This window comes from Apteryx mantelli, chromosome 21 (assembly GCF_036417845.1).
Source record: "Apteryx mantelli isolate bAptMan1 chromosome 21, bAptMan1.hap1, whole genome shotgun sequence".
NCBI lineage: Eukaryota > Metazoa > Chordata > Aves > Apterygiformes > Apterygidae > Apteryx > Apteryx mantelli.
This window is the reverse complement of record NC_089998.1, coordinates 1743410-1767500: the sequence shown is the minus strand read 5'-3', so window position 1 is coordinate 1767500 and position 24091 is coordinate 1743410. Positions and strand designations below refer to the sequence as shown.

The 24091-nt window shown below is 34.5% G+C and overlaps 1 protein-coding gene across 5 annotated transcripts in view; it reads right to left on the bottom strand.

Moving 5' to 3' along the window:
• DENND1A (DENN domain containing 1A) overlaps positions 1-24091 on the bottom strand; it is a 228105-nt gene that overhangs the window by 186170 nt on the left and 17844 nt on the right. For all 5 annotated transcript variants that reach the window (XM_067308804.1, XM_067308803.1, XM_067308805.1 and 2 more), the window contains one exon: positions 623-666. In XM_067308804.1, coding sequence (XP_067164905.1) covers positions 623-666 — 44 coding nt within the window. The remainder of the gene's footprint in view (positions 1-622; positions 667-24091) is intronic.

The following is a 24091-nucleotide window of genomic DNA, read 5'->3' as shown; positions in this document are numbered from 1 at the left end:
CACCACAGTAATAATCTCCCGTCTCCAACCTCTGACCCCTGCCCCAATCCGCTGCTAATGAGACACAGAAAAATACAAGGTAACTCGAAGTTGTTAATTTCGACGTTGGCTAGAGATCCTGCGAAAAATTCCAGGTTCAACCTGTGTACTAGCTAAATGATCAATTCCTGTGCACTCTACCTGCACATTCATATTTTTATACCATCATTTTGAAACAGACTAAAGAGACTGCATGATCAGGCAAGAATTTTAAAAATGCACTGTAGTGCCAGGTGCCCAGTTAAATATAGTCATAAACCTTTCAGACAATGAGGTGAGGACTGCCAAATGAACTGCAGACTGTGGCACCTAAAGGCAAAAAGTGAAATTTATTAATCAATTTTCCTTCCCGCTCTCATGTTCTCTTGTAAAGACTAGACTGTAAAACAATCTTATGAGATCCAAAATTCTTCTGTTTTCTGCTCTAAATGTGAAAATACGTTTTTATCCTCTGCTCTTAATTAAAGCTCCTCTTTCCTTCTAAGAATGCATTTATCTCTTTCAGTAAAAAGAGCAGCAATAATATGTTGAACAACCCTGAAATAAATTTTGTCATGTAAAAAATTAATTACGCATTCCAAACCTGGTCACTGTAGTCCTCTGGGAATTGCCTCCGCACCTCAGGATCTGTAAATAATTGACAGATAATATTAATTGGCTTTGGATTAGTGAGCAAGCAGAGAATCACACATTAATATTTGATCAGAAGATGATAGCAACCCTGGCAGGGGATCCAAGGAGGGCAGCTGAGGCTGCTGTGTTGATAAGAGCAGGGAAGGACTTCTCAAGGCTCTCCCTTTACCCTCCTCCAGAAAGACAAAAAAATTGTATAAAACATACACACACACATACACGTACAATATATAGAAAATTATATATATGTATATGCACACACAGATATTTATTTTTTTAATTTATAAGAAATGACCTGGTGATACACTGAACCTTAGGCTGTTACCTTGTGGAATATCTTTCTGGCTGCAATTTGCCAACTACACGTGTCACCAGAAAACAGTTCCCAAATGCATTTTGACTTTTGTTTTCAATCAGGTAACTAGTTTTGCCAGCTACAGACACTGTGTTGATTAATCTCCATAGACAGTTTTCAGTGATACTAGATTACAAAACTCTCAAAATTAATTCAAACTAATGTTGATAGAAAAGGTATGCTCCTTAGAAGGCATATAAAAATATTTATCAGGAATTTGAAAGAGCTAAGTAAGGTAGCCCTGAACTTCTCTGCCATCAGTTAAAAAAAAAAAAAAAGAAGAAAAAAAAGGTTAAATATTTCAGATCAGTAAGACTGACAAAACATCCTTATTCCTTTGGCCTGTCAGAATAAATAATATGGTAGTATTCCCTCAGAAATGATGTTAAAATTAATTAGAGATATTCATAAAACAACAAAATATCATGACTGAAATTATTCATATGACAACCTATTTAAAACAGGGCTCTTCAAAGCCATCCATTCTTCTAAGGAATATGGCTGAGATGGTTGGATTCCATATTACAAAGATATTTTTCAATTATTAAAAAAAATGCAATAAATAGAGTTCACAATAAAATATAATACATAGAAAAGTCAACGAGTATCCTATACCATTTCTAACATTTGTGCAATCATGATCAGGTTCAACTGTTTGAAGCCTGGCACATTGGATACATTATTCCCAGATGCTTGAATTTTTATACAATGTTTCCACAAATTTTGATCATTATGTACCTTATGAAATTGCATAAACAATCTTTACTGCTCAATTATTGTTATACTGCACTGTAGCTAAGGCTTGAGGGGAAGAGAATCATTTTATGACATATACACCACATATTGTTGTTTTAGAATGGTCCCACCCTAGATTTCTTATTGGCAATGTTTATTTTAGTAATAAATTAGTTGATTGGTGATTCAATTGCTAGCAGATGCAAACATTTTGTTAAGGAGTATTCATCTGAAATTAGAAATACAGCAAGACTGTACTTTAACAACAACTTCTTAGCTTAATTTTTGCACGCAATCGGATGTTTAATTTTAACATTTCACTGTTACATACATACAAATATATATAAATATATAACAGATAAAATTTCATATATAAATATATATATAAGCAAACCCTTTTACATAAACAGAAAAAGAATAGAAATTGAAAGCAAGAGATTGCCTTTTAAAGCTTTATCTTGAAAATTCTTAAATCTGTGTATGGATAAGTGTCCAATGTGTGCCAAGTGTCCAAACAGGCAAACCAAAGTGAATAGCTGAACTCACACAAGCAGTCTTATATACACACGAGTGTTTCAAGTAACAACGAACAGGACAATACAATTTCGTATTTCACCAAAGCAAGCACAATATTAGTAGTAGGATGGAAGTAGGTATCATCTATTATGATGCATATTCTTAATTTTTTTTTTTTTTAGAAGAAGAAGAAGAAGAATTGCCTCATATGAGGATAATCTTTCAGAACTACGCAGAAAATCAATGAAAGAAATGGCACCTTAATTTGTAAATCACGGTACATACAGTTGGTTAAAAATTGGCAAAGGAGCCTGGAGCATGACACTAACATTCCCTTCCCCCCTCCTCCAATTTTCTGTTGACCTATTTACTCTCAAACTCAATATAAGTTATATATATAAATACACACACATGCAATTTTATCATTTCCCATTTTGAAGGAAATGAGGAATTAAGCTGGGTACATAAATCCAAAGTGCATTTCCTCTAAACACATTCTTCCATAGATCTCAATCCACATTCTCCATTCTTCAGAAATGCAACAAAGCAGATCAGCCGCACTAAGATGCCAACAGTATTTTTCATACATGTGTGTGTGTGTGTCTGTATATATGTATATGCCTATTTTTCTTAGCATCTTGAATGCCCTTTTGTGTTTCAGGAGCTCATTGGCACAAAGGCCTACACAAACCTATTCTACAGCATTTACGTAAACCCAGAAGGCAAACACGTATCAAGATCACCACGCAGAAGATTGTGCACCAGTCTGCAAGGTATTCTGAAATTCACTGATAAGTGCTGTTAGCTGAAATTTGTCATGGGCAAATAAATACATGCTGGTACTTTCATCATTTCAGAGGCCACCTTACAAACCAGTCTCATTAAAATGAAACAAAACATCACTTAAACAGTAACTTGAAAAATCACAGCCAAGGATTTTTTGTTAGGCTTTTCTGGGTTTGCTTTAATTTTAGCTTTGTTTATATACATCAATTCAGATTTTTTTTTCCACTTAGGAACGTTCATTCTAACAGAAAATTGGGATTTTTTCTGTCTCTTAAAAATCTATGTGCCACCATGAATTAAGGCTGAGCAGTGGCCATAGAAAATTATCCTCATCTATAGATAACTGTTTCCTTCCCCCCCCAAAAAAAAAATCTCTCCCCCCTCCCCCAAATAACACTCTGCATATTCCGTATGTGTCTCTAACTCAGGAGACTCCCAGTAAGTAAACTTAGAATAAACCAAAAGATTCTCCCTTCTCCTCATCTCTTCCAAGGACCACTAAATTCTGTGCATCAGTTGACTAGATTATACGACGAACAGGATTTGGCAAAATATTCAGCACCGACTCATCCACACCAATGTCTATGATACAGAGTGCTGTGCATAACTAAAACACACCATCACGCTGACTACCAACGAAGAGTAACAAACTACAACATAAATACACAATACCTAGTGGCTTAAAAACATATCTCCAAGATTTCTTTAATTTTCTTTGAAATAGAATAATGGAGGAAATTTCAATTTTCAAAGTTACCAGAATGTTTAACTGATTTGCTACAAAATTATTTTACATAATTATTTCAAAAATTAAATGTTTCTAAATATTTGTTCTTTCGGGAAAATACACATCAGTGAAAAAACAGATCATAGGTTGTTAAGATCTTTACAAAATACAAAAAACAGATCGTCTATATATTGGTTTAAGACTGTTGCTTCTAAAATAAATTTTTGTCAGGTCCTATTGTCATGGAAAGATTTGAAATATATCCTAGCTGCAGTAATAGCAACATCCGGTTCTCTGCCGTCCAGCCCCATCTCTTCCTCCTCTCGCACAGAAGTAGTGATCCTGGCAGCCATCTCCCCCGTCTCCATGCCAGGCAGCGCAAGCGCAGGAGCTGGCCGCCACCTTCTCCGGAGAAAAGGCAGGGAGGGTGGACTATCTTTGCTGAGGAGTTTGCATACCACAAGGGGCAGGCATGGCACATTTGAAGAACCCTTCCTACAAGCCATCCAGCCCATCAGCTGCTCATAAGTTGTGAGTAAATGTTCAGAATCTCTATTTTTTGTATTGTGTCTTCAGTGAGCTTGGTAACGGGAAAAAGTTGAAAAAAGAATTCAAAAATCACAGGTAGTGGATAGCCATCATTAAAATTGGCCTTTTAAGCAAATCTGTAACACAAATGGGGTTATGTTTCTAACTTGTTCATTATAATATAATTTTTATTTGGCTATTATGTAAACTTTTACTTGTCTATTGATCTGCATCCTAAAAGATAAATTATTTCTACTTCTTTAAAGTTAGGTAGTAAAATACACACACCGAAAGACTTATGGTGGTAATAAGACAAGAGAAGTTGCTTGGATGTTTGCTGTGCTGGTGACGTGGAAAAACAAGTAGTTGTTATGGTTGCTTTCAAGACAAAGCAAATGGGAACTTCTGAATCGACGCTTTGCTGAACTGCTGTCCTCACGTAGATTGCACTGTTCCATCTCATAACGTTAAACCCCATATTACAGTTTGGAAAAAGATGCGACTTTGGTTAGAGTCCGCACATGAGTCAAGTTCTATAGCTTCAAAACAAATGCGTCCTCATCCAGAACACGGTCTACAATTATATTTTCATCCAAAAAAAAATGGATCACGCACAGTGCTAGATACATTCATAAGCTGTATTGTCTTTAATATAAATAAAAACTTCTTATGCCATTCGACTGTATACATCAGAAGATATTTAATTTCATCCACAATTTACCTGCATGAAATCGAACTTGATTTTGCATCCATCAATCTCTATGGAAATAACAGCAATAAGTACTTAGCTGGAGGTGCAAAGTACCTTACAGAATCACACTTAGTGTCACATGCCTGTTAATCAAGACAGTGAGCTAGATATACAGTTTGTTTACAGCCTGCTTTTGATGACATACCTCATAACAGCATCAGAAGGGCTAATCTGTATAACCTGAAACGCACCTTTAAATGGGCTAAGAAAGCCACCTTTAAATTATGTCTGGCAGCTGTATACTTGCATGTCTGCATGTTTTTACAAGTACTTTATATTTTACATTGCATCAGCTCCATCACTTTGACTTTCAAATAGTCTGGGAATGTTTAAAAAGCATCCTGTATCTTTATTTGGAAAACACTACACAATGGAAAAAGACAGCACATCACATTTTATTATAGCTTTCATTGTTTTATCCATTATTCACTGTTAATATAATGTTTATTTGAAAAGTGTTTTCAACTATGTTTACATACATACACATACATACACAATAAAAATGACATTTAAATTCTGTCTGGTAACTACTGTTTTAGATCCTTATATAAAGTTCCACGAACCTGAAGAACTCTCACTAAACCAAGATTTACATAAATACATACATTTAAATAGTGGCCATCAAAACATCTGACTTCATGAAACACAAACTACAAGACAAACGCTGCTCCCATGCAGTATGCCCAGGCTCTCCACAGAATAAGGGTAAGCACAAGGAGCCTAATAACCCACGCCTGACTCAAATTGCTATGGACACAATATCCATATTCTTCTGAACAGAGGAAAACAGGCATAGAAATGGAGGAATACAGCAGGGTACCTCACACAGGTACTCAGTGTTCAACTTTAATCATAATACTGGTATCAGCAAAATATGCTGAAATCCAAAACATGTATGAAATCCTAGGTTAAGACACGAACATAACTGACTGTCAACTCTACCTATAAAACTAAATAACTTGAAAACTTTGAACACCTTGACTAACAATAATTTATTTTGCACACTGCAGGCAGAATTATTTGTAGCTCCATTGTTTCTCTAGGCAGTAAGAAAAGCCTTCACAATTCAAAACAGCTGAACACTTATTTTGGGTACTTAAACTTTCTAATGGAATGATGTTCAAATATTTTTCCACTTTAATACTGATACACAAAAAAATGCATGTTTTCAAGTTCAGGAAAGTGAAATCCATTTGCTGACATCAGAACAGCAGAACAGACTCTGAAATCCTTCCAACCAACCTCTTATACAGTCGGAGTAAAGTGCAGAGCTCAAGGATTTCCAGGGCACCAGTCACCTATAAAGTTACAAAGCACCAAAAGCTGAGCCTGGGTCAGCAAAAGACGACATGGCAAAACAGAGCAAACAAAACAAAGTGAAAGTTTACAACCTAAAGAAAGAGAGTCACATGACTCTAGTTCCTCAAGCTAGCTCTTCCCAATGAACAGAAGTAGTGCTGCAAGTTGAACCTGCATGTTGTGGTGCCTTAAGTTACCATCTCCCATTTATCTTTCTTCACCTCCAAGGCTGTAAGTTTCAGGTCACAAAATATCATAAGATCCACATGGTTTCCGCCTAAGGCAAGCGCTTACAAACCTCCCCCAAAAATAACTGTATATGATCAATAAGATATATTGAAATATAGCATCTGAAAGCAGCAGGCAGTAACAAGTGTAAAGCAGAAAGTATACAAATACTACCATTACAAAATAAAGGCTAAAATACATTGTCTTATCTGAAATCTCCCAACTTTGTACAGACAAAACTGCAAGGAAATACACATACATCAGATTTCAAACTAAAACTGTTGGTATTAAGAAAAGTCAACTTTATTTTATCCCTAAGATTTACATTCAGCTTTAAAAGTTTCCACTCCAATGGCATATCATACGAATTTCCTAAAATTCATGAGTGGCTTCAGGTCAGAGTGGTTCACTTACCAACCTGGTGTGTGCCATTGCAAGCCCTTTTCCCAGAGGATACAGCTCCATACAGAGTAGCTGCTGCCTGTAAAGTGTAGGTTGGCCGAAGACCTAGAGACCCACTATCCCTTATTATTCACAACAGATGCCCTGTTCTAGGGCATTTTCAGCTGGGAAGGAAAAAAAAATAAAGGCGGCACACATACAAAATAGATCACATGCTTATTTTTGAAGCAGTTTCCTTTACCTCTATTTTAAGAGGTGGCATTGAGAGAAGCAGTAACATATCACAGTTGAGCCACTTCTTGAATGAAATTTTTGCAAGTGCTCATAGTTTTTTTTTTTATTTTAAAAAGGGGGAGGAGAAGAAATTGCTTTTCTCAGTGATAAAAGAGTAAAACTCTTCTGCTCTGTCACAGCAGCATTCTGCTTCTTTACCATGTATTTACAGAAGATCAACAGCAGTGGATAACATAAGCCATTGATTCCACACTATGCAAACAGAGCTAATTCCCCCCCAACCAGTAGAGATTCTACTTCATATCTATGAATACTACCTATACTATTGTACACAACACTCAACCACATTCAAGCTATTAGTATTTTAGTAAATACGGGACTGTTGACAAGTCCTAAAAACTATTACTGCTTTTCCTTATAGAATCTTGCTCAACAAAAAGCCAAATACAGAAGAATATCAAAATTAGCTGTGAATTGTATAATCCTATTGAACAATTTCACAGCATTTAAGACACTACCTTCCCCTCCTCACAATTCTGGATGTTAATCCACACTGCAACCTGATTTAATTTTCCAGATGACAGGATGGGAATATGCTACAATGGTGTATTAGTGTAACTATGCTCTTCTTCTACTCTCAACTTTCCTTACATCATTAAGTGAAGAGTTCTGCTTTTTAAAGAGGCATGCTTAATTATTGCTAGACGTAGTCAATCTCAAACTAGTCTGTATTTGAAGGATATGGAAATTATAAAACCAAGGAAGTTATTAAAAAAAAAATCAAAAGATATTGCCCACAGTTACGACATACAAAAAAATATATAATCTAAACCATGTTGCTTCTGATAAAAGTCAGCCAATATTAGCTACAAATCATTCAGATGCACTAATCCCAAGTTGAAAAATACAATGGTAATTACTTCATTTTTCCTTCCTAAATTATTTAAGACATTAAATTCCTTAAGTTCTTACAGTTGCAACTTTTTTTTTGTCCCTCTAAAATTAAATGGACTTCCATTAAGAGCAACATCAATTTCAGCACCCATTACATGTTACAGTACTTATGCAGCATAACTAGAAAGTAATGTAAACTTCTTTCCAAACCTCTGCAAACTCCTTCATGTCCTGTATTCAGTATAGCTGCACACTCCTCCTTGCCCCTAAACTGCTGCAGACTTAGCATGCAGATAACATCTCAGAGTGGGGGAAGAAGGGGAGGAGGGAAAAGTGTGGATAGGGGGGTGGAGAAAAGAGGGAAAGGGAAAACCTACACATGTGAGAAGACAGCCAAGAAACCCCAGAACAAGTTTGGGCAGGGGGGAAAAAATAAAAAGTTACTTTTTCTGGATGTGAAGCTTTAAAGAATGAAAGATTAAAGCTTTAAAGTACTTTAAAATACTACTTACTCTAAAGGAATAAAACTCAGAATGCACCCAAGATGCAAAAGAAAATTCTATAAGAACATGTCTTACAAACTATAAATCTTTTGAAACTATAATGCGATTGAAACCATAAACACTGTCAGAATCACAGTGCTGGCTATTTCAAAAGAACTTGCAACTGAAGTTACCCCAAAATATTAATACATACAATAAGTATACATAACAGCTTCAATATTCAAACAACAACGCACCTGAGGACAGTATGCAATGAAAATATTCATGGAGATTACTAATCCAACAAACCGTTTCGGGAGGCAGCCTGCATCTTTGTGACTACTTACGCATAAACAGCAGACACTAACCTATTGTCTTCAGTTCCTGAAGTTTTTACAAATGTAGTACAGCCACCAATTAAGCGAAGCAACAAATACTACATACATCAGCTGTTGCGCAAATAATGAGTCCATTGACATTAACGCCATAAAAACAGACTTGAAAAGTTTGCCTCTTTCTTTACAGAATATTTGGAAGTCTATTCTGTAATTGCCAAAAAACTAACTGGTAACAAGAAAATGATTTTCACAAGAGTATAATCTAGAAACAGAATATAAAGTTTGCAACTCTGAGCAGAATTTCGTGTATGAGTTCAGTAAAATGATCCAAAAGCAGGAAATACTGAAAAGAGAAAGTGTATCAAAGGGAACATAAAATATACATCATAGGAAACTGAGGAAGAGAGAAAAACGGGACAGATTAAGCAATTCCCTATGATTTCCATAACAGTCTTTCTATTATTAACACATCAAGAGCTAGGGGGACAGCAGAGAAGAAAAACTTTCCTGGGCCGTGTTCAGCAATCTCTTACATGTTTTTAAAAGTCCATCTAAAATAAAGCAAGCTGACAAGCTACAACTTCCTCATAGCTTTTCACATAAAGAAATTCTCTTTATTTTGGAGAACTGTATATAATTTTAAAATTCAAAAGACTGTGTACAGTACCAAAAACTGACAAAGAAAGCTAACAGCCCTAACTATACAAGAACTGTCAAAAATAGTATTATATTCCGTATTAGGCCTCCAAGCTAAAAATCCAAACACACACAGGTTTTCTTCTCCTTTCAACTACAATAAGTTTATACAACGGCTAAATCAAGCTCTTAAGTCAAATATTTGTAGCACTTTGTTTGGGTATAGCTACACCAAATACAAGATACTTTCCTATGTAAATGCTAACTTAGACTTCATATTTGATACATTTTGCCAAAATAGAAAGATTTCACAACAGTCAATCTTTTAATATAGGATACATTATGTCTGTACCTACTTTTTACATAAAACGCAGGCTAGGATAAAGAAACAGCTTGCCAAATTTTTAACCCACGCGTATTCCAATGAGATAAGGTAACTCTCTACTCAGTGTTACAAAAGCATGGGCCAACTCAAAACAATCGCTAAGAATTTCCAAGACTAGTGAAGCCAAGGTTAAAATTAGAGACCATTAGGGATGGGGAGGGGCAAGGAAATCAAAGGACTGAAATTATTGCTAATGCTTAGTTACATTCATTAACATTAGAGGACCAACACACACAGTATTATTTCTTGAGAGTATTTGTAAGACTGCAGTAACTTTGATGCCAATGAAAATGAAGAGAACCAAACTTTTGATTTACAGTCTTCTGTCTCAGCACAACCATTCCTCATTCGATGCACTGAATTCAAGATTGCAAAGTTTTTGCCTACACAAAGCAGCTTGCTCTTCAATATGACAGAATATTAATTTATTATGAAAGTGCATACTAAAAAGGTGAATTAGATGATCACTGTCCTATGGCACAAAATTAAGGCACTTCAGGAACCCATGAAAAACAAACTTGTTTTTAGGAAGATACCGAGCTACATCAAAAGAAACTGATGAAACTCTAAGATTACAGAGATAATTTTAAATTCATTAAACAATAGCTGGTGAAAAACTTGAGTCTGACATATACAGTTGTATATAGAGAACTAAAGCCAAATCATGTTTTCAAGTATTTATGCTGTTTCTTGAACTGTTTAAACAAACTTACTTTATGTAGAAAAATTGCTTTCTGCTGATGAAACAATACTGGAGAGGAACAGACAATATCATCAGTTCTTTGCGCAATTATCCAGTTCCATAATTTGAAAAGCATTGTTACATTTATTCACTGGATGGCAAATATCTTGTTCCATTTTGATAATATTTTCCCACTATTTTTGCAGAAAATCTAAGCAGAAGAAAGCAACAATCAATGGCTGTGGAGGTGGAAGCCTCAGTTTCAAATGTATGTCTGTCTGGAGCACACAGTTGAGTCGTGGAGTCATAAAGACTGTCATTTCATGTCTGCTTACAAGGATACAAGGCCAGTCAGTAAAAGAGCTCACTGAAAGGAGAGTGCATTTTCACTGTAAATTCCTCTACGTTGGGTCACAGTCATACCTCTGTGAAAGCTGCCCTTAAGCTCCTGTACATCTGATGCAGCTGGGTTTCTAGCTACTCTTCTCTCATCAGTTTTCCAGTGCATGAACTAGTCCATCAGCAGCTTTATGATCCATTCAGAGTAAATCTTAAATATGAAGCTTATAGCATCAAACCCAACTTCCCATCTAAGGGGGATTTGCTTAAATTCATTGTACAATCATGTGAAAAATACTCAAGTACAATGAGCGTGAAACAAACTACACTGACTTCTTGGATAAAAGGACTGGAAAATATTGTTTAACTGTCCTTTACAGAAAGAAAGGCCTACATTAGTTTCCTGTTAGTAATTGCTGATCAGTAATTTGGGCCCATAGCAAGCTGTTATAATGTTCAGCTTGCCATTTAAGAGGTGTTCAGTGCTACACATCCCTTCCACTACAGGAAAGGAGCAGAGTTAAGAATGGGATTTCCAGTCCCCCCGACACTGTTTCGCCTTTGACAGAATCTGTTTTTCTGTTTCAATACCCTTTGAAAACCTAAAATAAATCACAAAAATCAACAGATGTTGAGAATTTGAAAAAAAAAAAAAAACAACAAAAACTACTGACAGAAAAGTCAATTCAGTATGTTTTATTTCAAATCTATTCTATGGTATGAAGTAATTCCTTTCTCTCCCAAGGAATAAGATCAGCTCTTCCCTTCCAGAACATCAAGCTCTAATAGGAGCAGATTAAGAATCGGTGGGCTGAAGAAAAAGCATGTGTCAAAGCTCAGATATGATACATGATAAGCAAAAGGATATTGGAAAAGGTATGCATCAGAATAGTTAGACCCTTTTATAACCTAACATGTTCCATCTTCAACTGCTCATATGGAATGGTGCCAGATTTAATCAAAACTTTACCAATTCTTATAATAGAAGCTGTGAAACAGTTTTAACGCAAGCAGAGTGTGTGCGATATTTGATACACAGTTGGGGAATTACCCCTATATTAACTCCTTAATTCCTTTTGCTTCATCCATATCAAGAAAATAGTATAAAACCAGTTGTATAACAGTACAGATGATTTTCTCTTCTAATAAAGCTTTGAACTGTAAGAATAAGAGTGAATTAGAAGGCATAAAATAACTTCAGTGATAAAAAAACTCAATTATTTCTTTACAAAGAGTAGAAAACTTTTAGTCCAGATTAGTTATGTCAGTATCATCAGTCTAAAATTTAAATCTAGAACTATAAAAAGGGGATTCATAATATAGAGTTAAATCTAAAATAACAGAGATCAAAAAAACAGAAGACAAAAAAGTACTTATTTCAAGTCTTGTTTGTTACATGTTTCTATCATCTTTAATTGAGGTCTTCAGATCTTTTATATGCAGCAGTTAATTACTTTAGTCATACCTCAAGTCCATATTAAAACATGGCTGATAAATCTTTCGAGTTGGCTTTACTATGCACTTAAGGGGATATTTCTCTTCATAACCATCTGTTCTTCAGCCAGCCCAGAAATTCAGCATTACTGGAAAGGTAAGTTAAACTCCAGGAACCCCACCAGCAGCAAATTTTGAGTGGATTATACTTTCATTTTTTTCCTGTAATTTTACTCAATATATTATGTAGCAGCTAAAACTTGTAAAAATACAATTAGGAAACATCCTATTTCAATGTTCAAGAAAGACAAAAAACCTGGCTTCCAAAATAAGAATTGTTTTAAAACATGTTTATAAAGGTTAAAAAAAACCATACATACTTCCAGATTACCTGCAATAATTATACAAAAGAGATCAAATGTAGAAGTTGAATAGGAGCACATTCTTTAAGAAAGCTTTTTTAGAAAATATTTTTAAATTGAATTCTGCTCAATTAGTATATTTTCTCATAACCTTTTCACCAGCCTATAAATTTAATAGAGACATATTTTGAGTGCTCAGGTTACGAATACTGAGTTTGCTTTTCTCCTGCCTCTTTGTATTTATATTCTGAGACAGCAGAGTTGCCTGGTGACAGCCTCTTCACTTCAACAGCAGCTGGCAAGCCCTCCTTGTCTTGAAAATATGAAAGAAACAGTTAACTAATATTTCATGCTATGCTTTAAACATGACAATTTCACAGTACTAATACCACGTGGGGCAGGATTTACAAGATAAAAGATTTTTCTTAAGTCTCAGAAGGACTAAAGGAAGAAAAATAAACAAACCTTCATCACCTGTAACTAGCATGCAGCAAAAATTAATCCAGAGTTAGTGCATCATCTAGAGTTTAATAGTACCAGACACAAGCAGTGATAGTGAAAATCTTTCAATTTAGCTTATATTTCCAGAATGCGAACTCTGAAGTTAAGACCAAAGGAACTAGAGTTTTGACATTTTTACACAAAATGGTCACCATCTTTAATATTTACAAGACAGGTATTTCAAATAGTATACATATCTGCTTTTTTCCTTGATTATTGTTTCTGCTGACAGGTCAAGCACATATAGTCTAATACAGTTTCTGCAAGCCAGCCTTTTACAGCAAAAATAGAAGATTTACATTTGATAAAATGCCAGTTTATGACCATCTTAACTCATATAAAACACTGACATGTTAATAAGCACTTCCATTAAAAAAAAAAAAAAACCTTTATTCAATTACCTTTAAGAAAATTTTTACATAATGTCACATTTTCTACTTTCCCGTGTCAACCAGCTAATTTTTAATTCTCTTTGTTGTTCTGAAGAAAGCCAGGAAAAACATTTTAATGTAATACTGCTTTTTAGAAAAACTATATTACAAGGAACTCATGTAAAACCACAACATGGCCATGGCAATCAATCGACTACATTACAAAACCTAAAGGACTTGCTAATGAAAACAAACAGTATTTTCCAAAATACCACCAGAGTTTTTGTTACTAGAAAATACTTTGTGTTTTATAAACATTTTCCAAACTGCTATAGTGTCACCATTTTTGGTTTTAGTTTTAATGATGTTAAGGCTATTTTAATTTTCTAATAACCCATATTTTTCATGTATTACACAACATTTTATAGTCTGGAAATCTTTTCTAACATCATAATTCTTTTTAATCCCTTTCTAAAATTCATCAACCATAATAAATTCAGATAGACATATTACTAGGCAAATACATACAAGTACTATACAGACATATTCACTGTTATAGAGACTGTCACATTTCAGGTTTAATCTGAACTGACTCAAAGAGCACTCGGAACAAAAGTGTTCTAGCCAACCATAAGCTCTTCAAGTGTTGAACTAAAAAGGAAAAACAAAAAAACAAAAAACAAACCAAAAACACTACTCTTCAGCAATCATATAATTGCCTATACTACACAGAGAATATCTTCTTTGTTAAACATGAAACAGTGAATACTGATTTCTAAGCCTCAAGCTATGCAAAATTCATAATGTCTAAAAATCTGACCTTACTTTCATACTTTCTATATTGGTAGTCTCAAACTGTTTTCAGTTTCAAAGTTATCATATGTTACCTTAATGGAGTACCACCAGTTCCCAATGACACTGCTTTGCATTATTGATCTATACAAACACTCTTATGGCAATATCCTTGCACAGCAAGATGATTCTATAACAAACAAGCTATTCAGAATCATTTTGGGTTTTGGTGGCCTCAAAATTGCTATTATTCCATATTTGTTTATTTTAAGATGCTTTGCTTTTTCGGATAGCACTGAGACAGAAAAAACATTCTGTCAGAGATGAAACTGTGCCATAGGAAACTGGCAATTCTGTTCTGAACTCTGCTGCTCTTCCGCAGCGGCCGCGACGCATGGCGATGAATGCCTTTCAAACGGCAAGCTGGACAGCTCTTTTTATACAAGAAAGTAACTAAAGACTGCAGCAGAAGACTCAACAGTGCCACACAGGAACATACCTGTTGATATTAAAAAGCCTTAGGGTTGTTAGAGAGTGTTTATTTGTGAGTTTTGGTTAGCAGGAGATTGTGATTTCTACTACGAGCATGTTCAAGTGACGTTATATAAACTCTCCTATACTTCTGCTATAGGATTTCCAGAGACTTGAAGACTCTGCCTCTTTTACTCTTATGTTCAATAAATTATTACAAGTCTGAGGCTATATTACTTTCATTTTCCAAAGAATTCCTCTGGCCATTAAAAGAGGAGGGAGAAAAAAAATCTGAGAGCCTAAGACAAGAAAAAGGAGTAAAACACAGGTGTTTGTGATGGTTTCTTCATTTATGTAGCAGTTTGCAATTAAGGACAGACTTTCATACTAGCTTCATTAAATGTAATGACATTATGTGAACAAATGTGAAGACATTATTATTAAGAGTAACCCTACAGTTGTTGTTTCTATAACAATGACAAGAGTTTCATACCTGATGCAGGTATAACGCAGGTATACCTAACTACTGAAACCTATTGTAGAGGGTCCTAATTGACCAACAGTTTCAGTAGTCATCAACTTTCACATCACCTATTTTTTAAGGAATGCAAGACTATATGTAAAAGATAGCAATAATTGCATTGTTGATACACTTTAGAACTTAGTCCTGTACCCTTCAGTACTTAATTTCACCTTTTTGCTTCAACTTGAATTGAGTAACATTCCCTTCTCAAGTCAGATTCCCTTCTCAAGTCATCAGTTATACTATGTCCATGCTATCAAAATAGCAATGTAAATACATAAGAGCCATTCAGCTGGAAGTGAATTAAAAAAAAAAAAAAAAAAAAAAAAAAAGACTGGTCACAGTGAGCCTCAATTAAGGCTGCAGCAATGCTGAAGTCTTCTGAAAGCCTACAAGCTGAAGCAATAGACAGACTGGAAAGTCTCTAAAAACATAAAAAATATTCAATATACTCTCCTGCAAAAAACTCCTGTATATTCAGATATGATCACAGAAGTTGAGCTTCTTGAGGGGGCACGGGGTAGGAAGGGGAGGGAGAACATCCTGAATTGGAAAAATATACCTCATCTAGCTAATGACAGCAAGATGAAAGAAAAATAAAATAACTGAGTGCTCAGCTACTTAGAATGACTTATCTCTTTTGGGGTAAAGTTCATTAACTGGACAGCATCAAGCACTACAAGAGAACTGTGGGTATGTTTACATTTGCATTACTGACCTATTTTGTATCTGCAATGCTTTCAGCTACTATTAACAAAGCTCACTTTATGACATGTGTGATACTGTATAAAAAAGGAGGCCTCTAAGAAAAGAAGCTTAACACATATTTAAAGCAGTACTATCAGCTTGAAGACTTGTTTGTTTTATATAGGAAAGAGCTTTATGTTACTGAACACAACCAGACAGGAAACCTATCATCTCACTAAAAATTTTAAAAAACACAAGAATCTTAGCCTGTATGTTTATTTTTTTTCTGTAGGAAAGGTACAGCTATCAAAAGAATTTTTAACTGCAAAATGGAAATGCACTGGGAATGTGTATTTTTGAAAAATTTTTGGCACACTTCAAGCTGTATGATTACACATAACTAGCATCAAGATACTTCCCAGGTAGTGGACTAGTATAGCTCTGAAAAGGAATGTTTCATAATCATGTTATATTAATTAATAGCCCTGGAAATCAGGTGTATGTAAAACTAGCCACTTCATAACTTTCCCTTCTCCTTTTCTTCCCCAGCTTTCTTACATAAAAAACTCACAACTACACTTACAGACTTTTTCAAGAATTCTGCCAGTTCTTTTCCTTCTATCCACCCTTAGCATGAGATTTGCTATAAGCCAATTTTTCCTTCACTACCAGCTAAAAAGGAATCTAGAAATGCAACTTTAACCCACTTCCAAAATGTTTTCTTCAGAGGTCAACCCTCAACATGCTGAAGAGCACCTCTTCATCAATTCGCGTTGTGCTGACTTGCAAATCTCTTGAGGATGACTAAGGAAACCAGGACCTTAACTTGTTAGGGCCAGCTGGCAGCACAAGCATATTCTCCAATACCTACACACCATCACTGATTTGCAAGAAAACAGTTAAACAAACAAACAGACTTGCACAGAATAGGAAAGAAAGATATAGAAACTAGACAAAGTCCTCAAAAGAAACTGCTTAAAATAACTGGGAAAGCTGATGGAGTAGAACATGCACAGAGATATTTTTGCCATAGTACCTGGAAGAAACATCACTGAGGGCTAGAGGGAGACCTACATTATTGGACAAAATAGTATGCTTAGCACCAATAATCAAGATGGTGTGGGAGAATAGTTTCTAATAAATCTGAAAATTAGAAGTACGCTCAAGAGCCATACAGTATGTCTGTATAGATATAGCTGCTTTAGTCACAGATAAGCACACCTTAAGAAGAGGAATGTATACTTGCTTTCTCATTATATCATATCATATCTAACTGGGCTTCCAACTTCTCTGCTCCCTAGCTCCTTTTTCCAGGTCTGAATTCATACCACCTCTGCACTCTAATCAAGAGAATTCAAAGTATCAACAGGTCATTTCTGAAAACTCTCCTTCCTCTTAAACCTTATTGTCTGCCCTATATCTAATCATCCATTTTGGATTACAGAAAAGAACAGCATTTACTATATTTCATTTGTTGAAAAGTAAACATATATAACACTAACTGTAACATCACAACACTAATATTTTATGCCATAAACATTCCATAGTGGCTCTACTCCCTTATCTTAAATGATCAAATCAGCGACAAAATTCTTTCCGTCTTTTTATATGAGCATATATATTTAATTTTTAAACATGAAAGAATAAATTAGAAGTTACACACACAAACACAACTCCTTTTAAAAAGACTCAAAACACTGTATTTACATCTGCTAACACTTTATTACTACAACCTTTACAACAGAGCTTAGGTTTGCTTCAAACACAAAACAGGGTTCTTGGTGATAGAAGCACAAGAAAAAGCCCTGCATACAGTTAGTCTACAAAGAATTAACTGGATTAATTAGCAAGGGATTTGAGAAGCAGCTTGGAGCTAGAAAACCAAAACACTAAATTGTTTAAATACTTTGGCAATGGATCAAGGTTTCCAGGCAGCCCTATGTTCCATTCTCTCCTTTTTCGCTCGGTGTTTTAACACATTTAACCTGACTGAGGTACTTTTACATGAGATATGAATGACTGTCAAAATACCAAAAAGAAGATGTGAATTGAAAAATGCCACAAGCTGTTAACAATTCTGCCAACATGTATGAGCCCAGGCAACATTAATTAAAAATCAATAGCTTAGGACATAAATAGCTCTCGTCTCTGTTATACATAACATAACTAACATAACTCTTTATCCAAAAAAAAAAAAAAAAAAAGGCACCTATGTCTTTGCTATTAAACTGACTGAATTGACCACAACAAAGCAAGAAAAATAAGACAAAAAACCTGACTAAGGAAACACATACGAAAAGGGAGGATAGGTGTATGAATGATAAGAATTCTTCAACCTTGCACTATGATTAGCACATAATTGGTTGGAAAGAGCCACACTAAAAATACTTGCAAAATAAGTTTCCAGGAAGAACATTTCAGGTTTTTAGTGCTAATCTGATTCTACGCAAAATCCAGCACGCCATGAAAAAAAGAAAAACATACACATCTTTTGGGTAGCTAGAGTTTATTAATCAATATTTTTTATTATGTATCTCAACTAAATTTTAAGTTACTGCAAATCCTCTGATAATTACAAAATAAAGGTCAGAATGAGAGGCAGGAAATTGCACTCAACTTTTCCTTTTTTAACGATACAATCTTCAAAATAAAGTTGCATTGGAAGGCATCAAGCTAAAGATAAATTAAAAGGTCTCAAACTGGAAACCCGAAGCCACCATCTCTCAAAGCTCCTTTAGAGCATCTAACTTATAGGGAGCTGAAAATCTGAAAGAACTAAACTCGTTTTCTAACAAGAGGTCACCTAAGACACATCAAGCTGGAGGCAAAGTTTGGGTATCCCATAACTCCTAGACAATTATGACAATTTAGATTTCTGAACAATTTCTACAGAAGAACTGTTAACATCAAAGGAAAACATACGAGTCATACTGAATTGGAAAAATTAAGTTCAATTTTACTTTTGGTGTCTAATGATTCTTGCATAATTCATCTACTTATTGACAATGGAAATATTTAGTATTTCCATCAAGACACAGCATTCTAAATTAAGAATGAAGAAGTCAACCAGGCACTATTTAGCAAAATTGATTTCTTCAAGTTCAAAATAAAAGGGAAACATCACTTACATTACTAGGTATATGTTCATACAGTAAGATGCTAAAACTTTTGAAGTACCGATACAAATTTCAGTGGAAGAATAGATCATAAAACTTGGAGTACCCATAAGGTGAAATTCTCAGGACCAAAAGGATTATTTGAATATTTGTGACTACAAATTTGAGGTCTCAGGAAAATTTTATGTGAGCTAACCATATTGCTGGTATGCAAAGGTAATTTCACTCACAACTACAGAAGACAACTTTGCTATACCTGCAGAGGAATAGCAACACCAAACATTTGGTAACACCACAGTGTTTTTCAGGAACATTCAGGAATTACAAGTCTGGAATATATGAAGAGGTTGAATTTATTAAAAACAAGTACAAAACATTAGCCAATTGCTCCCACTGGAAAGAAGTTTTTAGAAATACTGACATGAAACACTGAACATATAGATGCAGGCCATTAGCTTAGTAAAATCATATGCCAAACACAGTGATACCTATAGGAATAATCAGAGATTAATGAGAAATTCATTTCTGTTATGGCGATGTAGTAATGAAGTACTAGCCAATAAGATCTTATATGATAGTATTTCATCATGTCAATTGGATTTTGACCCTTACAGCTGAAATTTGGGGCATTCTTATTTCTCTCTCCTCCCACCATCTTCCCCTACTCCCACAATATTTAGTTTACAGATGTGGATTACAGTGCAGCCCAAGAAAACCAAAGGTTCTGTTCATTAATATGCAGACACGAGGTGTTCGAACATGGAAACAGAAGACCTAATCTTTCACAAAACTTTTTGGTCTTTGTAACTTTTCATGAAGCTACAGACAGAAACAACACATTCTTCTAGATGGGGCAATGGTGGGAGGGGGAAGAAGGGCAGCAGAAAAGAAGTTAATACAGAAGAACAGAATTGCTATGTGGTTTTTTGGGACGGGGTTGAGTTGGAGGGTTTGTTTGGTTTTTTTAAAGAGTTGTTTTTGTTTTGAACTACCAAAGGATTCTCATCTGTTCAACTTCCATTCAGCCACTGCCAATTTCAGTTAACCTTTTTTAAATAAGGTGTACTAAATACAGGTTCTTGTTGCAGCATTTGATAACAGGATTCTTCATCTGAGAAGTTAATTATGCACTCTTAATTTTTAGTAAAAGAATTACATTAGAACACATAACTTCAGCCAATACTGTTCTCCTAAACTGAGTAATTTGAAAATTCAGAGTTCCTCCTTAAAACATTGTATCTCACTGTTGTAAAAATATAAATCATCACTCTATTAGCATTTCAATCACCTTCTCAATGGAAGGTTCAAAAAAACATAACAATCCAGAGGCTTTGTTACATCACCTGTCTCCCTTCTATTTTATCATTATAAAATAAACTGATTATAAGATGCAAAAGTAACTTGTACACTTTTTCAAGGGACATGATTCCATTCTTCTACAAACATGAAGATATTCCCCTAACATGCTGCATTTGTGTTATGTATTAAACAAAAATACTATATAAATGCCAAAAATAGAAAATATTTCTGATAAATTATGGGAGTTATTTTTAGCACTGTAACACTGTTTATACTATTGGTACAAATACCGTCACAAATAAAGAAACAAACATTAAAAAGGTGTCCTTTAAGCTTCTCTTTAAGGCATCTACCATAATGGTATAATTTGCTCTGGACATCATTAAAATGTAAAGTTAATGAGGATTCAGCTGAAAACAGAAGAAATGTAACCTATTTTCAGGCAAAACTTCTAACACTGCAATCAGAGGGAAAACCTCTTTGATGTCTCTTTGTCTCTTCTCATTAATTTTCTTTTGGTTTCAAAAAAAAAAGACCACAAAGGCTGTTTAAACTAAAAAAATGCATAGAAGTTTAAACATGGTAATTACAGTCAAGCTGCAATGAGGTCACTGGGTTTTTAAAACTTTGAGATAAACAAATTGAGATGTATGACTATTTTTAAAACATGTCAATACTCAATTTTAACTGTCTGTGTGATATCCACTGTAGTCCAAGGATTTAGTCTAGGTACAGAACTGCTCCAAGATGATCTGGTGAATGACCTAATCTGGTGTCCAGTGTAAAGCAAAGCAATCGAGAAGTACATCAAAATAAAAAGCACCAGAATTACCGTACTGCTGGATACCACAATTCATATTTATACTTGCATCTAACAGTGCATTTTGCAATCTCCATCTAAGAGATGGCAAATAATGAGATTTTGCTACTTTTTACCTCTACAGTTTATTAAAGAATAAAAATATTAAACAAGGTAAATCATTCTATTTATTGACCATATCTATTTTGTTTCATGAATACTGCCAAGGTACACAAAAAGCTATATACTTCCATTTTAAAATGCTAATTCTTTCCAGCAGAAAATACCTTTAAGAGCTATTTAGCATATCAGTTTCAGAACAAAGCATTTTCTTTCCTAGTATCTTAAATTTACAGTAGCAACAGAATCTATGGTATACTAAAGTAGTATGTACTTTGAGTAAATAATTCATGAGCATTTTTTCTTAAGCCATAATCAAAACAATTTTTAACACTATTGTGTATGAAAAAAGATGACAAACTATCACAAACACCAATAAGAAACTTAAGCCTTTAAGTAAAAGCAACAGATACACAGAACAAACACATAACACTATCTTTAACACAGAAGGATATTAATCATGGTGAAGCAAAATAAACAGATACCCATAACATTTTCCCCTCTGCAGTTACCATCTTTAGATACAATGAGATGAGATGTGGTCAATATATTAGTCTCTCATTCTCATATGAATTGTAATGCGTTTGTGGATGGTTTAATAGAAGTTTATTTGCTCTATTTCAATCCATTTTCACACTTTTGATAGGCTCTTTTGAATTAAACAGTGTGAGTGAATTATCAATAGACACGTGGACTGAACAAAACAAAATCTGATATTACTTTAGGTACAAGTAAAGAACAACTTTAGAAGACAATCTCATACTTAATGCAAAGCAAAGCAAACAGAATGTGAAAGATATATAGCCTATTACAGAAACATATTGACTACACAAAGGCATTTAGAAATTCAACAGCGTTGTAAGTGTTTAGCTGGTATGGTCAATAAAACCACGGCTCTGCTAAGTATGTGTACTTTAAGAAAAGCTGTCTTAATCTTTAGTCAAAAAAATGCAGCTATTTACAGTTGCCATTCTCATTTATAAAATACATTCAATCAAATTAAGCAATAAGGAAACCATACACATAATACACACACTTTGTTACTTGAGAGCTACTAGCAAAATGACCTATTTATTAGTTTGATGGAAGTTAAAAAAAGAAAAAAGAGATTGGGAGAGTTTGTCTAGGATTGTGCAAAGACAACAATCAGTTACAAAATCCAGTCTTCCTCCAACCTTTATCCATCCTCCTTTAATGCAGGTTCACGGCAAGATGCTGAAATTATTTTCAGGATATGTAAACATCAGAATGATGTTTACATTTTTTAATCCACATTATTCTGAGAGTGCTAAATGTCAATCTTGTAGCAACCTCCTAAGAAAACCATCAGAAAATAAAGAAACAAATGAAAAAAAGTTTCCATATTTACCACCTTTTCACCATTTTACTGGAATTAAATGATAGAACCCCGATTCTCATTTCTTAACCACCAAAGCAGGAGTAAATTAGAATCTCTTGCTTACTTCCTCACAGGCTATTTTCTTTCAACATTTCCTCATATCTGAAGTAAAAAAAACAAAACAAAACAAAACCCTCCAATACTGCCCTTCAGTAGTTGCTCATATACTTCCAAAGAACAAGGGAGTTGCATGATTTTTGAAAATTTCTTTTGCTCACAAAATCTTAAATCCTACCAAAAGTCAAGAACGGCACTTCACATCACTTCTGCTAATAACTAACATCAGCAGAAGAAAAAGAAAAAAAAAACGCCCATCCTGCAGGCTTGGGAAGACAACATTGCGAATTAATACAAACCAGCGTATTTAGAAGATGCTCTCACCTGCTTTCACCTGCTTCAGAGAGACAAGAAATTATTAAACTTTAATTTAATGAAAGGCTGTATCAATAAAACCAGATCTGTGGCTCAAGCTCCCATGTTCATTAGGGAGTATTTCCAGGGCGAGTTTTTTCCAGAAAATGATTTTCTGCCCTTAAAAGGGAGGGGAAAAAAAAGGGGGGGGGGGAAGCTTCAACTGATAAGTGGCAAAATTGACTCATCCATGGAAAAGCGATCATGCATTCTTTGTAATGCTTGTTATTAAAAAGTAAAAAAAAAAACTAGGAAAAAAAAAACACTAGAAGATATTTTCCAATGTACTGTAACATAACAATATACATGCAGTATGTTACTCACAGGACAGGATGTGGAGCTGATGTCCTACCTATAAACTATGAAAGAAATACTTTCTATCTTAAAAATAAAACTTTACAATATCACTTCTAATTAGAAGTATCTCAATGATACATATTCTTTAGCAAAGAATATATTTCACCATTCACCATTTCCAGAGAACTAAATTTCACTATTCTGAAGATTTTTGAGAGTTTGATAGCCATTCAGTGCATTTAAATAAAAGTGTTCTCATGTTCTAAAAAAGGGGGAAAAAAAACTATAAGAAACCAAAAATATTTTACTCAAACTGTTCTTTATGATTAAAAAGTACCATTTATTAGCTTTATACTGGTGTAATTTCAACTTTAGGGTGTAGTTTCACACACAACCTGAATAATACCAGACTACTAACAAAGGCAACTATCTTGCCCCCCAGTCTGCATCTTGCTCCCACAGTGTCTTCTCCTACTCTATAGTACTTCAGTCAGCTATTCTTTTGTCTTCACATTTTATC